Genomic DNA, 22,391 nt, shown 5'->3' with positions numbered 1-22,391 from the left:
GGTAGCAATATATCTAGGACGCTAAGATGTATAGGAAAGAGTGTGCATTTACTTCATTAATATATAAGTGAAGTTTTTATAGTAGAATAGATAATATTAGAGAAAAGTGGTTTAAAAGACATTTTCTTAAGTCTGATTTTATACATTTTATACATTTTTGGCAAGGCTAATAGTCAATATTACTTAAAATTATAGAGTTTGAAGTGACAGTTTGAAAAATTGGAAAAAAATTTTCTTAGTTCTTCAAATACAGTTTTGTGATTTGAAGTGAATGATAACCTTCCATAGGGAACATTGAGGTTTTATCTTTTGTATGTAAAGAATACTCTTCAGGCGTCTTGGTGGCTCAGTCAGTTGAATGTCCAATTTCAGCTCAGGTCATGATCTTGCGGTTCATGAGTTCAAGCCCCTCATTGGGCTCCCTGCTGTCAGCACAGAGCCCACTTTGGATCTTCTGCCTTTTCGTTCTCCCCCTCCACTGTTTGCGCACACGTGCTGTCCCTCTTCCTTTCTCCCCAAAATAAATAAACATTACAAAAAAATTCTTACTTGAATCTTACTGGGTTTAATTTGATGCCTACTATGTGATCATATATAATAAAAGTAAGATTCTTACAGTATCATTTTAAATGATTATATAAATTTTTTTCTTGTACTTTACTCTGTTCATAAAATAATTTTGCTATTTAACAGGCATGATGAGAGCAAGATTAGAAAAGCTTACTTCAGACTTGCACAGAAGTACCACCCTGATAAGAATCCAGAAGGGAGGGTATGTACTACCTTTGGAATTAGGACTTTTGGGTTGACTTCCTTTTGCTCTATTAATGTTTTAGGTGGAAAAAAGGTATATTCACTCTCTGTGCTCGTGCCCGCCTCGTAATGCCCAGTGTATGTTACATTAACCTGTGGCCCATATGCCCCTGGTTTGTGCATGAATGGTCCTCCCTCTCAGTTTACCAGAAGGACTGCCCTTATACTAGTAACTAGTGGATATTTTCTCATGTCTAAGAATTAAGTCTAATGGGCAGTCACATGAATAATTGAATGTTAAGAATGTGGATGAATGTAATTAATTTGTAGGTGACGTTATGGCCATCTGAATTGCTTTGGGTGATTTTTTTTTTTTTCTAATGACATTCAACTTCATATTGTTCTAACTGAAAAAATAGAAAATTTGGATCAGACTTAAAAGTTACCTGGTGGTGGTATTTCCTGATCCTGCCTCTTCAGCTTCCTACGAAAATACCAAGAAAGATTACATAAAAGATGAAATCACACAGTATGATTTCTATAACTACAACTGATAGCTTATTCATAGAAACTTGGAGTAATTTCCACTGATTTCAAGGTTAATATTTTTTAAATTAAAGACAGACATTACTCCTGAATGGGAAGACTTGGTATTGAAAAGATACTGCTGGGATGCCTGGGTGGCTCAGTTGGTTGAGCATCTGACTTCAGCTCGGGTCATGATCTCAAGGTTCATGGGTTCAAGCCTCGCATCAGGCTCTGTGCTGGCAGCTCGGAGCCTGGAGCCTGCTTCTAATTCTGTGTCTACCTCTCTGGTTCCCCCTCCCCTGCTCACACTCTGTGTCTGTCTGTCTGTCTCTCTCTGTCTTGCTCTCAAAAATAAACATTTAAAAAAAATTTTTTTTTAAAAAGAAAAGATACTGCTTTTATATGTTTAAGACATTTTAAATCAAAAGCCTGGGATTTTTTGAGAAATGTGTAGCAATTCAGATTCATCTGGGAGAGAAAACAGTCAAGATAGGAAGAAATTTTTAAATCAGTATTAAATTGCTAGACTTAATACCAGATGTTGAAATACTCTATAAAGCTATGGTAGTAAAACAATATGACACACAAGAATCAGCATGTAGATCAAGGAACATAATATGGTGTTGTCATTTAAGACATGGATTTAGGAGTCAGACCTGGGTGTAAGTCTTAGCCCATCACCAGTTGACTTTGTGACCCTAGATGAGGATATAACTGTTCACACTTCATATGGACTTTTGGAGGATTAAATGAGATAATGTTTGTAATGCATATTTAGTACAATGCCTGCTGCAGTACTCCATAAACAGCTCTTATTATTTTTATAATAGCTCAGAAACTGTCTTTATATGTATGAGTTCAATATGACATATATGGTATAAACCAAGTGAAGAAGAATTTTTTAGTAATGGTATTAAGGTCAGTAAATAGCTATTTGGTGGCGGGGCGGGGCGGGAAGGTTTCACCTTGAGTGTACCAGCTAGATTACAATTGGAATGAATTCCTTAATGTAAAAAACAAAATAATAACTAAGAAGTTAATGGTAAAATACAGACCAGCTGTTTGGTTTGAGATCTTCCACACTAAAAGTTAATTACGTTTGGTCATATACAGGATATGTTTGAAAAAGTAAATAAAGCATATGAATTTTTATGTACCAAATCAGCAAAAATAGTGGATGGGCCAGATCCAGAGAATATAATTTTAATTTTGAAAACACAGAGCATCCTCTTCAACCGTCATAAAGAAGGTAAGGCATGTGTTATTTTCGAATTCTAATTTACCTTCCAGCTGATATCTACCATGTTACTTGTTTCTACAGTATATTTTAATAGATTTAGAGTTATTGCATAAGATTCTTAGAATTGCATTTTAGAGTAAAAGGGCAGTTTTCTATTGGAAGGGCCAAAATGTTGTTTGTTTTTATACTTTCCACTTCTTACCTATGTTTTTTAGTATTTTGCATTTCCAGCAAGTTTTTGTTACTCCTTCTGGAAGGACGTTAGCTTTTTGTGCCTGTTCATAACTTTAAAAGCTTCTAAAGAATGGTCTGGTCTTTAAAACCAATAGAAACTTTTCATGTGATCATATACTTTTCTCATACTTCTCATTTCCTATGGTAGCTCTCAAAACCCTCTGATCCTATGGGATAGTTTGCAAACCATAATTGTAGAAGAAATAGGTATGATTTCACAGTACAAGATTATTGGGAATTTCCAGCATGTTTGCAGTGCCATTTGCTGTTAACAATAACCAGAAAGCCAGGAAAATGAAAACTTTAAAGGCTTTGTTGGGGATGGGAAGTTAGTTTCAAGACTGCAGTCTTTGGAACTGAACTTGGCTTGAAGCCAAGAGTAAGAGACCCATTTGCTCTGTAGGATGATGTTGGGAGAGAAGGAAGAGAGGACAGTGGGGATTTGAGATAAGCAGGACTGTTGGGTAATTGAAGACAAGTGGGATTGCAGTTTTAGTATTACACGGGACAGCATGGGGATCTAGCAGTTTGAGAGCAGTAACTAATTGATTCACTTTTGCATATGAATTGAACAGAACACATTTGTAAAGCATTTAGTTATATGGCATTTACCACTAATCAAAATGACTTTAAACAAGTCTTTTTCAAACCATTGGTTACATTTTAATGGCTAATAACTATATTAGAGTTGCACTTGTGGCTCACCATTGGTTTATTATCAAGGTCATAATGTTTTTTCAGGCTGCACCTCCCACTTTTCCCAAAGGGGATTTATAAATAAGTTCTGGTGTGGGGTCCTGATCTGTCTGTGCTGTCTGCGGTCACATGAAAAGTTACAAAGATTCCGTGGACAATGTAGAAAGTAGATATTTTGCAAAGGATCAAAACCACTACATACTTAAGTTTAATAAAGTTTAATCTACCAGAAAGTAATCTATTTGGGGGCAGAAAAATTTTAGAGAAATCAGCCAAACAAGTATGCTAGAAAAGGAAAGATCCAAGGGATTTACACTAGGTTTAATTTATTTTTATGAACTAGAATTAGGAGACATTTAAGATGTTAAATATTTTGTCATTTTTTTTAAGGGAACACAATTGAACATAGTGTCAGAATTAACTTAAAACCATGACAATCAATTTTTGTTTTGCTTACTGTTTTCCCAACACTAACTTTTGATTATTTCAGATTTACAGCCTTATAAATATGCAGGATACCCCATGCTAATTAGGACTATAACAATGGAAACTTCAGATGACCTCCTGTTCTCAAAAGAATCACCATTGTTGCCCGCTGCTACAGAGCTAGCTTTCCATACTGTTAACTGCTCGGCCCTCAATGCTGAAGAGCTCAGGAGGGAGAATGGAATTGAGGTAATATGGGATGACCTCTGTCCTTCTTTCTCTTCAAGCTAGTTGAGGCACATTGCATGACTTTTGGCGATAGAGAATTCACCAAGTACAATTGATGGAATTTCTTACCTTAATTTATTCCACCAAATAACATGTTATATTCTCCATATTCTAGCATTAAAATTAAAGGTAGAAATGAAGCTTTATTTCATAATGTGAAATGGAAAGTATTTGATTCAAAATTGATAACCTTAACTGCTCACAAAATAGCTTATTGGGAATGTTAAAAAAAAACAAAAAACTTCTAGGGATCTTTTACTTGTTTAACAAATGTTAATTGAGCAAACATTTATTTACCAAGTATCTAACATTAAAAGGTCATTAATATTTTATTCCTACCAGAAAAGACTTTTCAGACTTTAAGTCAAAATGGGTGATTAATGGATAACTTCTTTCTCTTCAGGTGTTACAGGAGGCATTTAGTCGCTGTGTGGCTGTCTTGAATCGTTCTAGTAAACCAAGTGACATGTCAGTACAGGTGAGGCTAAAATGTATGGTTCCAAGACAGTTACACTAGACCAGTAGTAATTGAAACTTGAACTTCTATGAGAATCACTTGGAGGGCTCATGAAAACGTGGGTGACTGACCCCTACTTGGGCTGCTGCCCATAGTTTCTGATTCAGTGGTTCTGGGGTAGAGGACTGAATATGCTTTTAACAAATTCTCAGGTGATACTGAGGCTATTGGTTTCTTTATCACACTTAAGTACTACACTAAATCACGTGGAATCTAGTGGCTTGATTTTTTTTTCCTTAGAGAATAGTATGATGAACTCTTATATCCCCACCATCCACTTACAAACATTTGTCATTTTGCCATTCTTTTTTCACTTATCATCTGCTCCTTCCGTAATTTCCTTCTCTACCTCCCTCTCCCATCTCTAGTCATGTTTTTCCAGTTGTATTGAGAAGCAGTTGGCATACATCATTGTATTAATTTAAGGCATATTGCATGATGCTTTGATTTACATATACTGCGAAATGATTACCACAGGTTCACCTAACATTCGTCATCTTAGATATAACAATCCATCACTATAGTTTGTTTTTTTTCTGTTAAGGTTATAATTGAACTTATTGAGAGAAAAATCCATCAGGAATTCATTAAGATCATTGTAGAATGCATCTTTTTGTGTGGTCCTTTTTATGCTAGCAAATTTTAGAATATAAAACAAACAAGTACAGGGTGCCTGGGTGGTGGCTCAGTTGATTAAGCGTCTGACTTCGGCTCAGGTCATGATCTCGTGGTTGGTGGGTTTGAGCCCCATGTTGGGCTCTGTGCTAACAGCTCAGACCCCAGAGCCTGCTTCAGATTCTGTGTCCCCTTCTCTCTCAGCCCCTCCCCCATTCACATCTGATTCTTTCTCTCTCTCTCTCTCAAAAATAAATATAAACACTTAAATGAGTACAAGCTTTTTAGTTTCATACTTTATTTTGAAGTGTGGTAAATAAGTAGAATTGTTAGTTCTGCAATGTTAATAAGTTGGACAAAAATACCTTAACCGGAGGTTGGCAGACATCTTTTTATAAAGGGCCAGAGAGTAAATAAATATTTTTGTCAGGCTATTTACAGTCTCTCTTGCATATTTGTGTGTGTGTGTGTGTGTGTGTGTGTGTTAACAACCTTTAAAAATGTAAAACTGGGGTGCCTGGGTGGCTCAGTCAGTTATGCATCCAGCTCTTGGTTTTGGTTCAGGTCATAATCTCATGGTTCATAAGTTCAAGCCCCATATCGGGCTCTGTGCCGATATGGCAGTGCAGAGCCTGATTGGGGGTTCTCTCTCTCCCCTCTTTATCTGCCCCTACCCCACTTATACTCTTTTTTTTTTTTTTTTTTGAGAAAAAGTAAAAACATTCTTAGCTCCCTGGCCATACAAAAATGAACCAGGGCCAATTTGGCCCATGCACTGCAGTAGCCATGGTTTGCCCACCCTGCATATAGAGGAAATCTTAGCCAGAATTACTAGTGATTCAGTAGAAATGTTCTTTTTAAATTTGGAGCATCATACATAGGATTAAGCATTATTCATGAATCTCTGCTGACTTGATTTCTCGTGTCTTAAGTAAGGAATGTGCATGTGAACCTTTTTTTGGTTTTTGTTTTTGCTCTGTTGTGTTGCATGCAGGTGTGTGGACACATAAGCAAATGCTACAGTGTGGCTGCTCAGTTTGAAGAATGCCGAGAGAAGATCACGGAAATGCCTGGCATCATCAAGGATCTCTGTCGGGTGCTATATTTTGGCAAGGTAGAGTTCATCTTTAATGCTTTCTAGATGCAGTAGGCAATGGGTGTTCTTGTCACATAGCCAGTCCCCAATTTATACATAAGCTGTTTTCCCAAAATTGTTTTTATGTGCATTATTTGGATCTCTAAAATCATTTTTCACAGAACCCTTGGTGTAAATGGAGGCTTTAGTTCCTATGGTGGCCCATAAGAAATAAAACTAAAGTGACATGTAAAGGGAAGTGGGTCTCATCTGAACATTGGAAGAGAGGCAGAGAAGAAATGAGAGACTAGAGTAAATGAATCTAATGCAAGTAAAGGACCATGTGAAACCTGTAACAATCAAGTCACTGGTGGGAAGGGCTTTGGGTTGCTGAGAAGTTAATATTTCCTCCAAATCCTGTACTGCTGAGGCAAATTAGCCTCAAACTAGGGTAGGTGAAGTAGGTGACTGGAAAGGAGAGAGAGCTTTCTTAGATAACTGGATGGAGTGAGTTCTGTTGGAATTGAATAGGATTGGGGTGCCGATCCTGGACTAAGTTATCTAGAGTTAATAAATCTGATGAAAATCTCTTAAGTATATTTACATGATGTCCTTCGAAGTGTTTAATGAGAATACAAACTCTGATATAAAGAAGTAAATCCATACACCTGCACTAAAGATATTTCTGATACAGTTAAGACCCTAGCATGTGAGTTGTAATGCCTTAACACTATTTTTAAAAATTAGAATACAAAAAATGGAGAAAACTGTATTTCCGAATCTTTGAGCACTAGCCTCGAAAACAATTCAGTGTCTTATCACAGGGTCACTTTTAATTTTAGACTTTAAAGGATATTGGATTAAGATTTAAATTGGAATTGAAAATACAAGAGAGGTGAACATTTTGCACAGTAAGATGGCTAGCTTGACGTACATTCATAACCAATTTCCCTTGGGAGCTTTTTTTTTTTTTTTTTAATTTCATTATTCTTAATCTCTCAGAGTATTCCACGGGTGGCCGCTCTTGGAGTAGAATGTGTCAGTTCCTTTGCTGTTGATTTCTGGCTACAGACACACCTATTTCAGGCTGGAATTTTGTGGCATCTGCTTGGTTATCTATTTAATTATGACTACACGCTAGAAGAGAGTGGCATTCAGAAAAGCGAAGAAACAAATCAGCAGGTAACCTTCACACTGCTTTAGTCTTGAATTTAAACCCAAACCATAGGTTAATGCTGAATAATGCAAAGCAAAGGTCTAGCTATACAGAGCCCCAGACATGAACTGTTTTTCTGGATAACTAAATTTATAGCTCTTTAAGTCCCAGAACTTATTTTATCTTAACCATTTATGCTATGAGGATTCAAGGGGAGGGAATTTATAGTAGCATATACTGCACATAACTTAATCTTTTCTGTTACCTAGAATCATTTTTATGATTGCAAAATTATGGTTGTATATCACAGAGAAATACAATGGTGCTGTTGGGGCTAGCTCCCCCAGGCACTTGAATACTTAACCTCATTTCCTTGAATATTTTTTCTGTCTCCTTTTTTAGTCACTCACCTTCATTACTCACGTTGCTAGTGTGTTCCTCTAGCAGGCAAGTCTGCCTACCTCTACTGTACTCCCCACCCTACCCCCAAATGTACTTCTTCCAGTTATCTATAAGATGGTGTAATGGTTATAACTGAGTATGTATATTCTGATGTTCTTTTGTGTAAATGGAAGAGTACATTCTAATGCATGAACTCTCTGACATCAGTGTTGGGAACTTCCTTTCTGCGCCTTAAATACGGTCCATACAGTTTTGATTTTATAAAGGCACCATGTTACCTATGTAAGATGACATACCTACTTCAATGTATTAATACTTTTTGTAACAGGAAGTAGCCAACAGCCTTGCTAAATTGAGTGTCCGTGCTCTGAGTCGCCTTGGAGGATACCTGCCTGAAGAACAAGCGACCCCAGAAAATCCAACCATAAGAAAAAGTTTAGCTGGCATGCTGACACCCTATGTTGCTAGAAAACTTGCTGTAGTTAGTGCTACTGAGGTACGTGCTTCAGAGATAGCCTGGGTTTTGATGAATATTGCAAGATCCTTTAAATAGGAGGGGAACACAGCAATGTTTATTGCTGTAGGAAACCTAAAAATTGAAACTGTTCACCTTTGTTCTCTCAGCCAGGAAATTCAGTTTATTGCGGATTGATGGTAACGGTTCTACAAGTCCACCCTTTCTGCAAGGGTAGATTAACTTCAGGTTTTTCTGCTCTGGAGCCCACCATAATTCTTCCCAACCTTGAGTCATGAAGAGACAGGACAAGAGTGTGAACTTGGAATGGTGTTTCCCACTGGGCACAGAACTGGGAGTTAGGAGACCCAGAGTCTAGTTTTACAAGCTCTAACTTATTTACACTCAGAGTTGAAATCCTAAAAGCCAATACATACACATACGTGGATTCATGACAAAAGTCAAGCATGACTTTGACAGCTCTCCCAACCTCTTTGGCCTCTTTGGTCTCTTTTGTGAGGATCATTGAGAAACAATCTAAGAATGTAGCATTAAAGAATTAAAGTATAAAAACCCACTGAGTAGGATATTATGAAACCTTGAAGGTATGTTTAAAGACATTAAAACATGCTTAGGGGCACCTGGGTGGCTCAGCTGGTTGAGCGTCTGACTTCGGCTCTGGTCATGATCTCATTGTTTGTGAGTTCGAGCCCCGCATCAGGCTCTGTGCTGATAGCTTGGAGCCTGGAGCCTGCTTCGGATTCTGTGTCTCCTTCTCTCTCTACCCCTCCCCAACTTGTGCTCTGACTCTCTATGTGTCTCAAAAAATAAATATAAAAAAAAAATTAAAAAAAGAAGATGTTTAAAGTATTTTAAGTGAAAAGGCTAAAAATCCCATTTTTGGTATTAAATGGGTGGATGTTAACTGTACTTCTCCCTGAATGGCTGAATTATAGGCTATTTTTATGTTTTCTCTGATGATCATCCAGTACTTTTGTAAGGGAAAAAGTCCTCAGTGTTCAAAATGTAAAGTATTCTTAGAATTTATTAGACATTTGTTTTTTAATTCAACCTGATTCTTTTTTTAGTGTAGACCATTGCTTCTCAGTGCCCTCTGAGCAAGAGGGAAGAGCTTTAGATACTGCTCCCGATGTGTGTACTTTCTCTATGCAAAGTATACATGATGCATTTTGCTGATTGAAAACATTCTTTCCAGAAATGCTGACAGGTTGTTGATAAACTGTCGGGTGGGGTGGTGGGGGAGAAAAGTAGCATTTCAGAATCTTGGCCTAATCCCCATGTGGATTTTTCAAAATGCTTATTTTAAACTGCCATTTCTCAAAGTTTTATAATTTTCCTAAGAATGTATTTTTTCAATCATTTTATTTAACTAGTAGTTATAACGTTTTAAAAACAGGTTAGATGGCTTTGTATAAGAGGAAGGTTATAGCCTGCTACTCTCCTCCTAGTATAGAGCTCTGTAAATGTAGAATTAAGAAGTTTGTGTTAGAGAGTCTCAAGTCTTTCTATAACACTGCTAATCGAGGAGAGCTAAATAAACAGTGGGAAAGCACACTAGATGGCTAAGCAGTCAGAAGCTGTGTCTTCAAAACTGCTTCATGCAGCCTTGAGTCCGGGTTTGGCCAAGGAAATCTAAAGTGACTCTCTGCTCCTCAGTTTTATTTCCCTTCATAGCAGTATGCTTCAGAAAGACAGATTTTGTTTTCTGATTTGTTTATGTAAAGGCAGTATGGTATGATTCTTTTTAAGCTCATGTTTACTGTTTATTAAATGTTTCAACACAACTATCTCATGTAATTTTCACCATAGCAGAGCAAGTGTTACGATGTGAAGTCATACTGACTCCAATTTGTGTCCTAGTTTACCCACTTAAGGCCTGTGTGACCTGGGACAAATCCCTGGATTACTCTCAGCTTTGATTTTTCTCAGTTGCAAAATGGATGATATCCGCAAACTTGTTAGAATTATTGAGGTCCATTGTACCTAAGGCACTTGTTACAGTGCTTGGCATGTGATCAGCAGTTTCAGTAAATGATAAGTTGAATTATTTTTTTCCAAATGTTACAAAATAGTAATATTCTGTGCCCTAGATTCTGAAGATGCTTAACAGCAACACAGAGAGCCCCTATTTGATATGGAACAATTCTACAAGAGCAGAACTACTTGAGTTTCTTGAATCCCAACAAGAAAACATGATTAAAAAAGTATGTTATTGTTTCATAAATTTCTTGGGTAACTTTTATAAATATTCTCTGGAAATATAACTTAGTACTGACAAAACAGAAACGTATTTATTGTGTCTCCGTTTGATGTTAATTAAGCCTATAGGTTTTTGCCACCTAATATGTGGTCCATGTAAGAACAGTGTTCTTGTATTTAATGATACATTTGTATTTGTGGTTGTTACTGTTTAGTTTACATGTAGCTGCTTCCCATTGTAACGAATTTTTCTACCTAAAAGCACTCTTCTCTTCAGCCTCTTTTTTGAGTATATCAGAGTTGCTTTCTGGTATCAGAATTGATTTCTCTTGTCTTGCCATCTTCTGGTGGAGAATCTGTTAAGCTATGAAAAAACAAACAAAAAACCCCAAAAGACTGTACTGTGCCCAATAAGGATAAGGCTTGTATAATCCACATACTAGATCGTTGAGACTTGATGAGTTAGCAGACAGTTATGTCTGTGTGTTTAGAAGTTATTATGCAATAAACACCACTGTTATGTCCTGAACTATTTAACTCATTTCATGATAGTCACTCAGAACTCTACATAGATAGAAGTCTTTTGAAAATTGCAGAGCTGAGGAGAATAGATCTCACGTTTTTATACATCTCTCCTTTTACCAGAAGGGACATAATAGCATCTTCTCTTTGTTTAATACTTCACAATTTATTGTATACTTTTACATATGATTTCAGTCCAACTTAAATTCTGTGTAATTTCAACCTGAATCTTCATTGGGACTGTTTCTCTCCCATTCCTCTTTTCTGTCTTTTTCCTTTTCCTTAAGTGGAAACTCTTCAGTTTGGCAATCTCTGTAACAGTACGCTGTCTTTTTTTTATTCAGAGACTCTGTTTTCCAGCACTTTCATTCAGCGTGTTACTTTTTAAAGGCCAGTCCAAATGTGTTCATTTCTGAGCTCCATCACTCTATAGCTGACTAGGCCAAATGTCTGCTGAGTGGAATGAGAAGAACCAAGTGTCGTATACTTGCTTTATAAACACTAGCTCTAAGACACTTCATTGGCTGACTTCTGTGATCTTTTGAAATCTTAAAATGGGTTATAGTATTAATCTTTGAACTAAAAAATAACATAACTCCATGCCTATTTCAGAGTTCATATTATTATAAACATTAATATTGTATTGAGTGCTATGATTGGTTTCCTACCCTGTTTTTCCTCTAGAAAAGGAATGGATCTTTTAAGCTATTTATCTGTTATTAAATTGAATATGGTTAGATTTGTAAACCAGACAGTAATGATTTTGATTTACAACTAACAGCTTGTTTTCTTTTTTAAAAAGGGTGATTGTGACAAAACTTATGGATCAGAATTTGTCTATAGCGATCATGCCAAAGAACTTATTGTAGGGGAGATTTTTGTTAGGGTGTATAATGAAGTCCCTACTTTCCAACTAGAGGTAAGCTCTGTGCTTTTAGTTTCGTGTGATACCTTCAGTCATTTGTTATTGAAAGCTGCTAGTTTATTCACTTCTCGGTGTGGTATTCAGAAATAATAAATACCTGTCTCTTGCCTAATGCTGCATACTAACCTGGGTATGTGACGGGGTACCATTACAGGCCTCTTTATTTTGCATGTTGAAGAATTTGATTTTGTGGATTCATGAATAAGTTATTCCTCGCCCAGCTATTTTTTATATTTTATGCATAATGCTTCCCAGCTGTGTCATGTGCATATGCCTTCAACTTACTAGTCTCTCCTGGAAGTGCAAGGTCATTTACACATTCACTCCATCATCCACCAGATAGAAGTACTTCTCTGGCCAGTTATTAGAGGACAATAAGGAAATACCCGTGGAAAGCAAAGAGATTTTTTAGAAAATGAGGTCAAACCATGTCATTTCTTGTGGTGATCCCTAATCACTTTGAGAAGCAAGTGAGTGTCACAATGACAGCACAAGTTACTTTTTTGGAAAGTGATAAGGAGGATTTTGTGGTTGGTTGCCATGTAAGGAGGGAAGAAGGGAGACTGTTTTAAAGTTTGTGCTTGGAAAAAAAAGGAATTTACTAAACCATAATATATATTATTTATCACGATAATATATATAAATAGCTGTTAAGCAGAATTAGTTCATTTATTTGTGAAGTCTCTTTGAAAACTGTCCCTTGAATTGATACTCTAAGTATATATTTTTTAAAATATAAAAATATAACCAAACTATAGAAGTTACATATTGTACTATCAATTACTTTGATTTGTAAAGGGAAGAGATACTCTAATTCAGAATTGTTATACTAAGATCCTAATGGGAGTATATTAGATCTCTAATGTATTAGGACAAAAGTTAAAGGACACTTTTTTATTTTTTAAGTTTGTTTATTTTGAGAAAAGAGTGTGCACACTGCAAGCGGGAGAGGAGCAGAGAGGGATGGAGAGAGAATCCCAAGCAGGCTCCTTGCTATCATTGCAGAGCCTGATGCGGGGCTTGATCTCATGAATTGTAAGATCATGACCTGAGCTGAAATCAGGAGTCAGATGCTTAACTGCCTGAGCCACCCAGGTGCCCTGAAACACTTTCTAATGCAACTGGGTGTTGTCCCCACAACTCCCAATTCATAGATGTTCATGTGTGTATATAATTTAATCCTTCCATAGCTTGAAGGTTTTGCCGGAGGGTGGGTGGGGGAAGGTGTTGCTCTGGAGTTTTTTAATGATTATTTCTGGGGGCACACGTGTTTGTAAACATTTCTCCACTCAATTTAGGTTCCAAAAGCATTTGCCGCAAGTCTTTTGGATTATATAGGCTCCCAGGCCCAGTACCTCCACACATTCATGGCTATCACACATGCTGCAAAAGTGGAGTCAGAGCAACACGGAGACCGCTTGCCAAGAGTGGAAATGGCTTTGGAGGCTCTGAGAAATGTCATAAAATATAATCCAGGTGTGTGACTATACCCTTGATCAGTAAGATCCTTAAAATAGAAGGGCCCTAAAAATTCCCAATTTTATCGGAGAAACTCAAAGAAAATAGTATACTTGGTTATAATGTTTACTTGGTATAACATAACAAGAATTGAGCTCATATTTTTACCTATAAACAGTAGGATGGAAAGAGAGGTCAAGGCATCATGTTTAGAAGTATTCATATCTCTAAGAGAAAATAAGTCTTAATGAGTTGAAAAGGTAGAATAACTTTGATGGTGTAAAATTTCACATTGATGACATAAGTTGACATATAAGTGCTTAAATTAGATTTATTAATTAGGTGATCTAATTTGCCTTTTCTGCTACCTGACACATAGTTTTGAGAAACTGAAGCTTTTGGTATATAAAAATTGAAATAAAAAAGTGAGAGTTTTCATTCTTAAATGACCTTAAGAGGACATTTCCAAAAATGTCTTGCCTGACTCCAGGGAGATGCATGCGTGAAAATCTGAAAGCGTTTTCTAACTTTGATAACAGATATGGAATATAAAACCTAAAACAATACAGATTCAACGTAAGTTACTTGAAGACCCCAAATCCTTTTTATTAATTTTTATTAACTTTCAGGTACTCTTTTGCTCTTTTCAGTATATATTATGATGATATAGTGATTTGAAAATGAATTTAAAAGCAACCTATGAATGGGAATATTTTCAGACTCTTTTAATTCAAGGAGTCTTAGTGAATTTTCTTCTGAAGTCTCAAAAAATTACAGATTACACCATACGTGTTCTTACTACCATATAGTAAAAGGAAAAATACACTGAACAAAATTTTAATGTTTAATGTTTTTGTTCTGTTAACAACAAGATGGTAGTAAGTATATGGGGTTGGGGTTTGAGGTGGGTGAGAAACGAAAGAAATACTATTCAGTTTTATGTATTTTCGCAAGTAGTCCTTTGTATATGCATACAGGTGTCTATGATGTAGTCCTCAACCAGCAGAGTTCCAATTCAGTCTAAAAACTAAAAGGCAAATGATGTCACACACTCCCAAAATATAATTAGGCAGAGGGGGTAGCTATAAGATCTAGAGGTAAAGAGTAAAAATACCACCTTACACCCTTATTTTTAAACTTGTATTTGGAGTGTGTATTTGATACATTGTTTTTAACCTGAGGGCTAGGAGTGTGGATGGAAATGAAAACAAAACAAACCTAAGAAATTCTGTCTTATTCTTTGCCTCTTAAGATTTACTGCTGCTTAGAGGAACTTCACTCACTTAATGATAGAAATGTTGAGGAAAGATGATCAGAGACTTAGAATTGCCAGTAAACAACAGTGTATATTGGTTTTCTGAAGGTCTGTCATTGAGAACATTGCTTAGAAATAAAAGATAAACATTTTTATTCTTATTCCCCAGGCTCTGAAAGTGAATGCATTGGGCACTTTAAGTTAATATTTTCTCTTCTCCGAGTCCATGGAGCTGGTCAAGTGCAGCAGTTGGCTTTAGAGGTAAAAGAATTTTATATTAAAGCATGTTGCCTTTCCTACCAGTACCGTATGTGGTTTAGGCCTTAATTAATCACCATCTGAATTTGGAAGTTTCCATGTGTGTTTATTTTTTCATTTTGCGTATTAAGCCAAGTAAACATGGTCTTAAAATTTGAATTAGCGTATTCATTTTGAAGAGAAAACTGCACAGTGTTACTCAAGGTGCTTCCCTGTGTGGTCATTGTCTGTCATGCATCAGAACTTGGGATGCATTGTATAGTGTCATGCAGTGTGGATTAGGGATTGGGCTTTACTGGAGAAGCTTGGAAGACACAGATGACAAGAATAGGGGGTAGGGTTTCCTTGATCTCCCAGTGTCCCCAGAGACCAGGGCATATTGCTGGCTACACACTGTAGGTTTGTGTTTAGAGGACAGACTCCCCCCTGCCCCTTCCCTTCAGTTGCTATCCCTTTTTGTGGATTAGTACAAAAGCAGCCTTTTCAGTGAGGGTTACAGACAGACAACTGGGGTGTTAACACTCTTTACAGGAGCTGGCTAGGAAAGCCAGTTGCCCAGAACCTATGAGCCTTGGAGGTCCAAGAGAACTTGGAAACCCCTCCTTTAGGAGATCAAAGCACTGGTCCCATGGGAAGCCTGGTGCAGCCTTTTCCTCTGGGAGAAGCAGGAAGTCCCTAGCTGTAGGGGGCTTATGGTCTAGGCAACCCAGAGTAAGCTCCCAGGATCATTTTGTAGCACAACTTGTAAAGAACACTGCTGTAACAGGTTTATGAGCAGTTTCTAAATTATTTGTAAAACGTGTTCTTAGATTGCATTTTGGTTTAAAGATTTTTAATAAAATAATACAAGTTGAATTGGTCAAAAAATCTTAAGCATGTTCCTCTACTTAATTCCTCCATGTACCTTGTAACTTTTTAAATGAACATTATTAAATCTAAGATCTGTTGGTTGACCACATGGTTCAAGTGAAGCAAAATTGATCTTTACTATAAAAGTTAGACTTGAGAATTCATCCTTTTTTTTTTTTTTTTAACTTTTTTTAATGTTTATTTAGTGAGGATTGTTATCTTCCTAACCACTCCCCTCCCCAGTTTTGTGATTGGAAAACATTGCATGAACCAGTATAGCGTCAAAGACTTCTTAATAACCTCAAGATTTTGAATTGGTGCTAAAATATTTCTTTTGTTCAATATTTATTTCTAAATTAATAGGAAGCTAAAGTACATAATATATATACGAGCATTAACATTTTAAGTTATTTCTCAAAAGATCAAAGTAATAAAGACATTCTTTTAAAATCAAACTGTTAAAAATATTTTGCGGGTTACCTGGGTGGCTCAGTCGGTTAAGGCTCCGACTCTTGATTTCAGCTCAGCTCAGGTCATTTTCTCAGTTTGTTAGTTCAAGCCCTGCATTGGGCTTTGCACTGACATTGCAGAGCCTCCTTGGGATTCTCTCTCTCTCTCTCTCTCTCTCTCTCTTTCTCTCTGCCCCTCCCCTGCTTGTGCTCTCTCTCTCTTCTTCAAAAAAATAAATAACCAGGAAAAGAAAAGTAACTATTTTGTCCTCTAAACATTTTTTTCACTTTTGTGAAGCCTCAAATTTATTTAGGTCTGACTTAATTTGATTTAGGTCCAAAATTATTTCCCAAACTCTTAATATCCTGTTGATTTAATTTTCAGGTTGTGAATATAGTGACATCTAACCAAGATTGTGTCAACAATATTGCTGAATCAATGGTTTTGTCCAATTTATTGGCTCTTCTACATTCATTGCCGTCAAGTATGTATATATATATTCATGAATGGAATTTTGAAAACCACAGCATGGCCAACCTGTAGAGGGAGCAGTTACATAGATAATATAAAACTTCTGACAAAACACAGCCATGTTTACTTTGGAATCTCTTAAGTGGTATTTTTTATATTAAAGTTGTCTTCCTAACTGTGTTATACATAAATAATAAAACTGTTTTGTATTTTCCATTTCGAAAGTTGGAGGCGAGAGAGGTCAAAAAGTAAGGAAAAATAACTGGGTTTTTCAGTTTTCTGAGGATGATATATATGTAAGTAATTGAGAATTGACGCACGGTTTATAAAGAAACATCATTGGTCTTGGATGACAGGAAAAAAGTGCTTAAGATGAACATTACCTTGTTTTCAGCTTAGAGTTCAGTCCTGCATTCCTGTATGAGATTAGTTTTTAAAAATATACCTATCTTATTTCTTCAACACAGCCTGCACTAATATAGGCTCCTCTTAAATTGTGCCGTTGTCTAACATTGTGTGTATTTGTGCTTGAGTCAACCTCGAGACTGCTTTTCAAAGACCATTGCACTATAACTCCAACATCACCACTAACAGAACATTACTCAGTTCTTTGCCAGCCTCTTGGAACCCATGTCACTCTTGGCTCATACCTGTCTTCCTCTGTGAGAGCAAGAACCTGTCTCATTCATTTAATGGATGCCTTGGTATCTTGCACACTTTAGGTGTTTCTTTTACGTTCAGTGACTTGAATGGAGTCGAATTTCGATTGAATAATTTTGTTTTAATAAGTGACATTTGAAATAGTTCTCTAAAATGACAGCTTTTGAAAGTCATTTGTAGGTTATTTGTAGTCGGTTTTTCTTTTTTTTTATTGCTTTTTGACTCTAGGGGCTATTAGATTTCACTCTCCTAGAGTCAAATAGCAATGATAGACAGGTGCCCAAAGGGGTGTAAAGAGCTGGCAAGGAGAGTGGAGGCTGCAAAGGGTGAGGCTGATACTGAAGCAACAATAAAAGCTGGTCACTGGGCTGGGCTGTGTTCACATACAGGAGAACAAACATTCAGAAGGGGGTTCCTAAGAGAAGCAACAATACATCATTGAAAATGCACCCCTGTTTAAACATAGTTTCAAAGGAAAACAAGTCTTTGGAGGGGACAGAGGGAGGCTAAGTAAACATTTCATGTATTTAAAGTCCCTTAGTAAACAGTGGAAGACAGATAATTAAGTCCAAAATAGAAATGACAGCAGAGTAGGCTGAGATTTCTAGGTGTCAGCTACTTTACCTGTAAGATTAAATGAGATAAAAATATAAAATTACACTTTCAAACTATGAATTCTGTAACAGTCTTTATTCAATGTAATTTTACATTGTTTGAAGTCGCTGATTATTGTGGAGATTTAAGTATGATACCCTCTGTAGAACACTTGGGTCAGTGCCTGGCACAGAATTGATGCCCAGTAAATGTCAGCTAATGTGATGATAATGCATTCCTTGAAATGTCTCTTACCCTGCAGGTCGTCAGCTTGTTCTGGAAACTCTTTATGCTTTGACCTCAAGTACAAAAATAATCAAAGAAGCAATGGCAAAAGGTACTGTATGAGGGCTTTCTCATCTAGTCCTGCTCAGTGATGATGAAGCTTATTTTGAACTGTTATGTGTAGTCTGATAAACTAGAAGAATGCTTTGGAGGGCTTACAATTAAAAAAAAAAAATCAAACTGCATTAAGTTGAAATGAAGTTGAAAATGAATTCAACTAATCAGACAAGTCCTATTCTTTATAGTATAAATGCTAATCCTTTTTTTTTCCTTCATAGGAGCTTTGATTTACTTATTAGATATGTTCTGCAATTCAACACATCCACAGGTTCGAGCCCAAACAGCAGAACTTTTTGCTAAAATGACCGCAGACAAACTAATAGGTCCAAAGGTGAGCACAAAATGGGTCTTTAGAAAGAAATTGATTGTTAAATCTGTTACGTTGATACCGATTTCATGAAGTTTACCAAAGTATGACATTGAAGATGAGGATATGATTTGATATGAAAGTTGGAGGATTGGCATACTTGGAATTGTTGCTCTGTATTACTACTTTGAGAAGAGTTACAGTTGGAGAAGTCTGAATTGGAAATGAGAAGTCTTAAGAGTGTGTTGGATTATGGTGATAAACTGTTTAACTTCCTTGAAGACAAGATAATTAAGTTAGACTTTGACACTGTCAGGATTGGTCTGTGTAGCAGCAGCTAGTGAAGGGGAGATGGTGATCTATGTTCTTACCCACTCCACCACATCTGTGTTAGTAAGGATACACAGCCCTCGGGAAGTAAGTCCATACAGGCATGTGAGTGTAACAGCCTCTCCACTCTGCAGGGAGATCTTTTCATCCACAGTCTGGAGGTGACCAGATGATTTTTGGAATCATGGTCCAGTTTGTGGAGCAGGAACCTGTTAAAACAGTACTTCTAAATAGAATTTGTCCAGACATAGGTGTAGTCAGTCTTCTTCGATTATTAACTTAGTTTGAAAAGAGGTAGTGCTCACTGAAGCATTGTCTGTGCCAGCCCATGAAGCAGCACCTCAGTGAAATGTGTCTTGAAATAAAGGCTCCTGAGCCCTCACTTCCGGAGTCTGATTTTGCATCAGTGAAGTAATCTGGATTTTGTGTGTGTGTGTGTGTGTGTGTGTGTGTTTGGTCTCCTCTCTAGATGTTGAGAATGTGTCACAGGGCCTGAAACAGCTTTACTTTGGGAATAAAGTTAATAGTCTGTCATCACAAGGGTTGATGAACTGATGGGGATTACATTTGGATGTCTGTTGAAAGGGCCCACAAAAGTATGAGTATTGATAGTTAATTTGTTTTGAGAGAGAAAGAGCATGCTCACGGGGGGGAGGAGTGGAGGGAGAGAGAGAATCTTTTTTTAGTGTTTATTTACTTTTGAGAGAGGGCGCACAAGCAGGGGCAAGGAGGGGCAGAGAAAGAGGGAGACAGAGAATCCCAAGCAGGCTTCTTGCCATCAGCACAGAGCCCAATGTGGGGCTCAAACTCATAAACCAAACTGTGAGGTCATGACCTGAGCTGAAATCAAGAGTCGGACACTTAAATGACTGAGCCACCAAGGCACCCTCTTTTTAAATTAATTAATTAATTAATTTTAAGATTTTATTTTTAAGTAATCTCTGTACCCAAGATGGGGCTTACCCTGAGATCAGCAGATGCATGCTCCACCTACTGAGCCAGCCAGGCACCCCTAATACTTGAGCTTTCTTAAAGCTAGAGTTGTGTAGTACAGTGTTTTAGATAACATTTTAGGTGTTTAAAATAAATACTGAAGTTGACTTTGAGCTGTTCAGTATCTTTTGACCTTTGAAATACATGAGGGACAGGGGCGCCTGGGTGGCTTGATCCGTTGAACACCCAACTTTGGCTCAGGTCATGATCTCATAGTTCATGGGTTTGAGCCCTCACACTCTGTCTCTCTCAAAAATGAATAAACATTAAAAAAAAAAATTCAACTATATGAGGGACAAATTTTATCAAGCGAATATATTTATACTTAAACTTTTTGTATGGGAACAATACAAGTAACAGCTCCTTAATTGAATGATTTGCAGGAAGATATTTTAGAACTGGGGTCAGTAAATTTTTTTCCCTTTTGGTTAGCAGCTTTATTGAGATAGAATTGATATACCATACAGTTCACCCATGTAAAGTGTACAATTCAATGGTTGTATTATATTTACAGATTGGGTAACCACAGTCAGTTTTCATTAACCCAGGAAGAAAACCTGTTGCCTTTAGCAGCCACTCTTCCTAGCACCTGGCAACTGCTAACTTACATTCTAGATTTGTCTATTCTGAGCATTTGCATTTCATGTAAATGAAATCTGACATTATGTGTTCTTTCGTGACTGGGTTCTATCACTTAGCATGTTTTCAAATTTATAACATTATTGCAAGTATCAGTACTTTATTGCCAAATAATATTCCATCGTATAGGTATACCACTTTGCTTTTCCATGTATCAGTTGATAGACGTGAATTGTTCCTACCTTTTGGTTGTTCTGAATAATGTGACTGTGAACATTTGTGCAGGAGTGTTCATGTGGGTATGTATTTTTATGTCTCTGAGAGTGGAATTTGTGGATCAAAGGGTAACATTTATTTAATTTTTCGATGAATTGTCAAACTGTTTTCCAAAATGGCTGCACCATTTTACATTGCCACCAGCAGTTATGAGGGTTCTCATTTCGTTATATCTTATCTAACATTTGTTTTTAGATACCTTTTTTGATTACAGCCATCCTAGTGGGTGTGAAATGGTATGTCATGATTTTGATTTGCATTTCTCTGGTGACTAATGATGTTGAGTATCTTTTCATGTGCTTATTGGCTGTTTGTACATCTTTTTTAGAGAAATGTCTGTTGGTTCACATCTTTTGCTTATCTCTTAATTGGGTCATTTGTCTTTTTACTATTGAGTTATAATTGTTCTTTATATATTGTGGATGCAGTCCTTACCAGATATATGATATGCAAATATTCTCTCATTCCATGAATGTCATTCTGTTTTTCTTCATGGTGCCTTTTGTTGAAGTACAAAAGTTTTCAATTTTGGTAAAGTCCAGTCTCTCTCTTTTTTTTTAAGTGTATTTATTTTGAGAGAGAAGAGGTGTGTGAGCAAGTGGGAAAAGAGCAGAGACAGAGGGAAAGAGAAGAGAATCTCAAGGAGGCTCCGCGCTGCCAGCACAGAGCCTGACACAGGGTTCAAACTCACAAACCATGAATGAGATCATGACCTGAATGGAAATCAGGACTCAGTTGCTTAACCAGCTGAGCCATCCATGTGCCCCCTGTAGCTTGTGCTTTTGATCTTATATCTAAGAAATCGTTGCCTATTCCAAGGTTATAAATATTTATGGCTGTGTTTCCTCCTACTAGAGTTTTATAGTTTTAGTTCTTGGATTTATATCCTAGATCCATTTGAATTAATTTTTGTACATGGTGTGAGGTAGGGGTGGGACCAGTAAACTTTTCTATAAAGGACCACGTAAAAAATATTTTATCCTTTTTGGGTCATCCGATTTCTTTCACAAATACTCAGCTGTGCCCTTGTAACAGGAAAGCAGCCATAGATAGTAACTGTGTAAATGGTTGTGTCAGTGTTTCAGTAAACCTTTACATATAAAAACAGTGGCAGGCCAAATTTGGCTTTTGTGTGCCAACCCTAATTTGTGTGCCAAATACCTAAGTAACTTGGACATAACTTTGAAGGCTTATAGTCAAAGAATTTGCATTACGGAAATTGTTTTACTTACATGTTTAATATCAGTGAGTGGTTGCTTTCTAATTGAATTCTGTCATGATCAAGAAGAGTGAAATACGGCACAAAAACAGACACTCAGATCAATGGAACAGAATAGAGAACCCAGAAATGGACCCACAAACTTATGGCCAGTTAATCTTTGACAAAGCAGGAAAGAATATCCAATGCAATAAAGACAGTCTCTTCAGTCAATGGTGTTGGAAAAACTGGACAGTGACATGCAGAAGAATGAACCTGGACCACTTTTTTACACCATACACAAAAATAAACTCAAA

General features: G+C 36.8%; 1 protein-coding gene across 3 annotated transcripts in view; it reads left to right on the top strand.

Annotated features, from left to right (window-relative positions):
- DNAJC13 (DnaJ heat shock protein family (Hsp40) member C13) overlaps positions 1-22,391 on the top strand; it is a 125,532-nt gene that overhangs the window by 86,178 nt on the left and 16,963 nt on the right. For all 3 annotated transcript variants that reach the window (XR_006718734.1, XM_045503630.1, XM_045503629.1), the window contains 14 exons: positions 694-772; positions 2,395-2,530; positions 3,942-4,126; positions 4,569-4,643; positions 6,292-6,411; positions 7,375-7,554; positions 8,259-8,426; positions 10,496-10,609; positions 11,929-12,045; positions 13,350-13,527; positions 14,934-15,025; positions 16,706-16,805; positions 18,309-18,383; positions 18,610-18,722. Coding sequence is in view for 2 of the 3 variants with exons in the window: in XM_045503630.1 (XP_045359586.1) it covers positions 694-772; positions 2,395-2,530; positions 3,942-4,126; positions 4,569-4,643; positions 6,292-6,411; positions 7,375-7,554; positions 8,259-8,426; positions 10,496-10,609; positions 11,929-12,045; positions 13,350-13,527; positions 14,934-15,025; positions 16,706-16,805; positions 18,309-18,383; positions 18,610-18,722 (1,732 nt within the window). In the remaining variant the exon portion in view is untranslated. The remainder of the gene's footprint in view (positions 1-693; positions 773-2,394; positions 2,531-3,941; positions 4,127-4,568; positions 4,644-6,291; positions 6,412-7,374; positions 7,555-8,258; positions 8,427-10,495; positions 10,610-11,928; positions 12,046-13,349; positions 13,528-14,933; positions 15,026-16,705; positions 16,806-18,308; positions 18,384-18,609; positions 18,723-22,391) is intronic.

The sequence above is a fragment of the Leopardus geoffroyi genome, chromosome C2, assembly GCF_018350155.1.
Source record: "Leopardus geoffroyi isolate Oge1 chromosome C2, O.geoffroyi_Oge1_pat1.0, whole genome shotgun sequence".
NCBI lineage: Eukaryota > Metazoa > Chordata > Mammalia > Carnivora > Felidae > Leopardus > Leopardus geoffroyi.
This window is presented reverse-complemented; position numbering and strand designations above follow the sequence as displayed.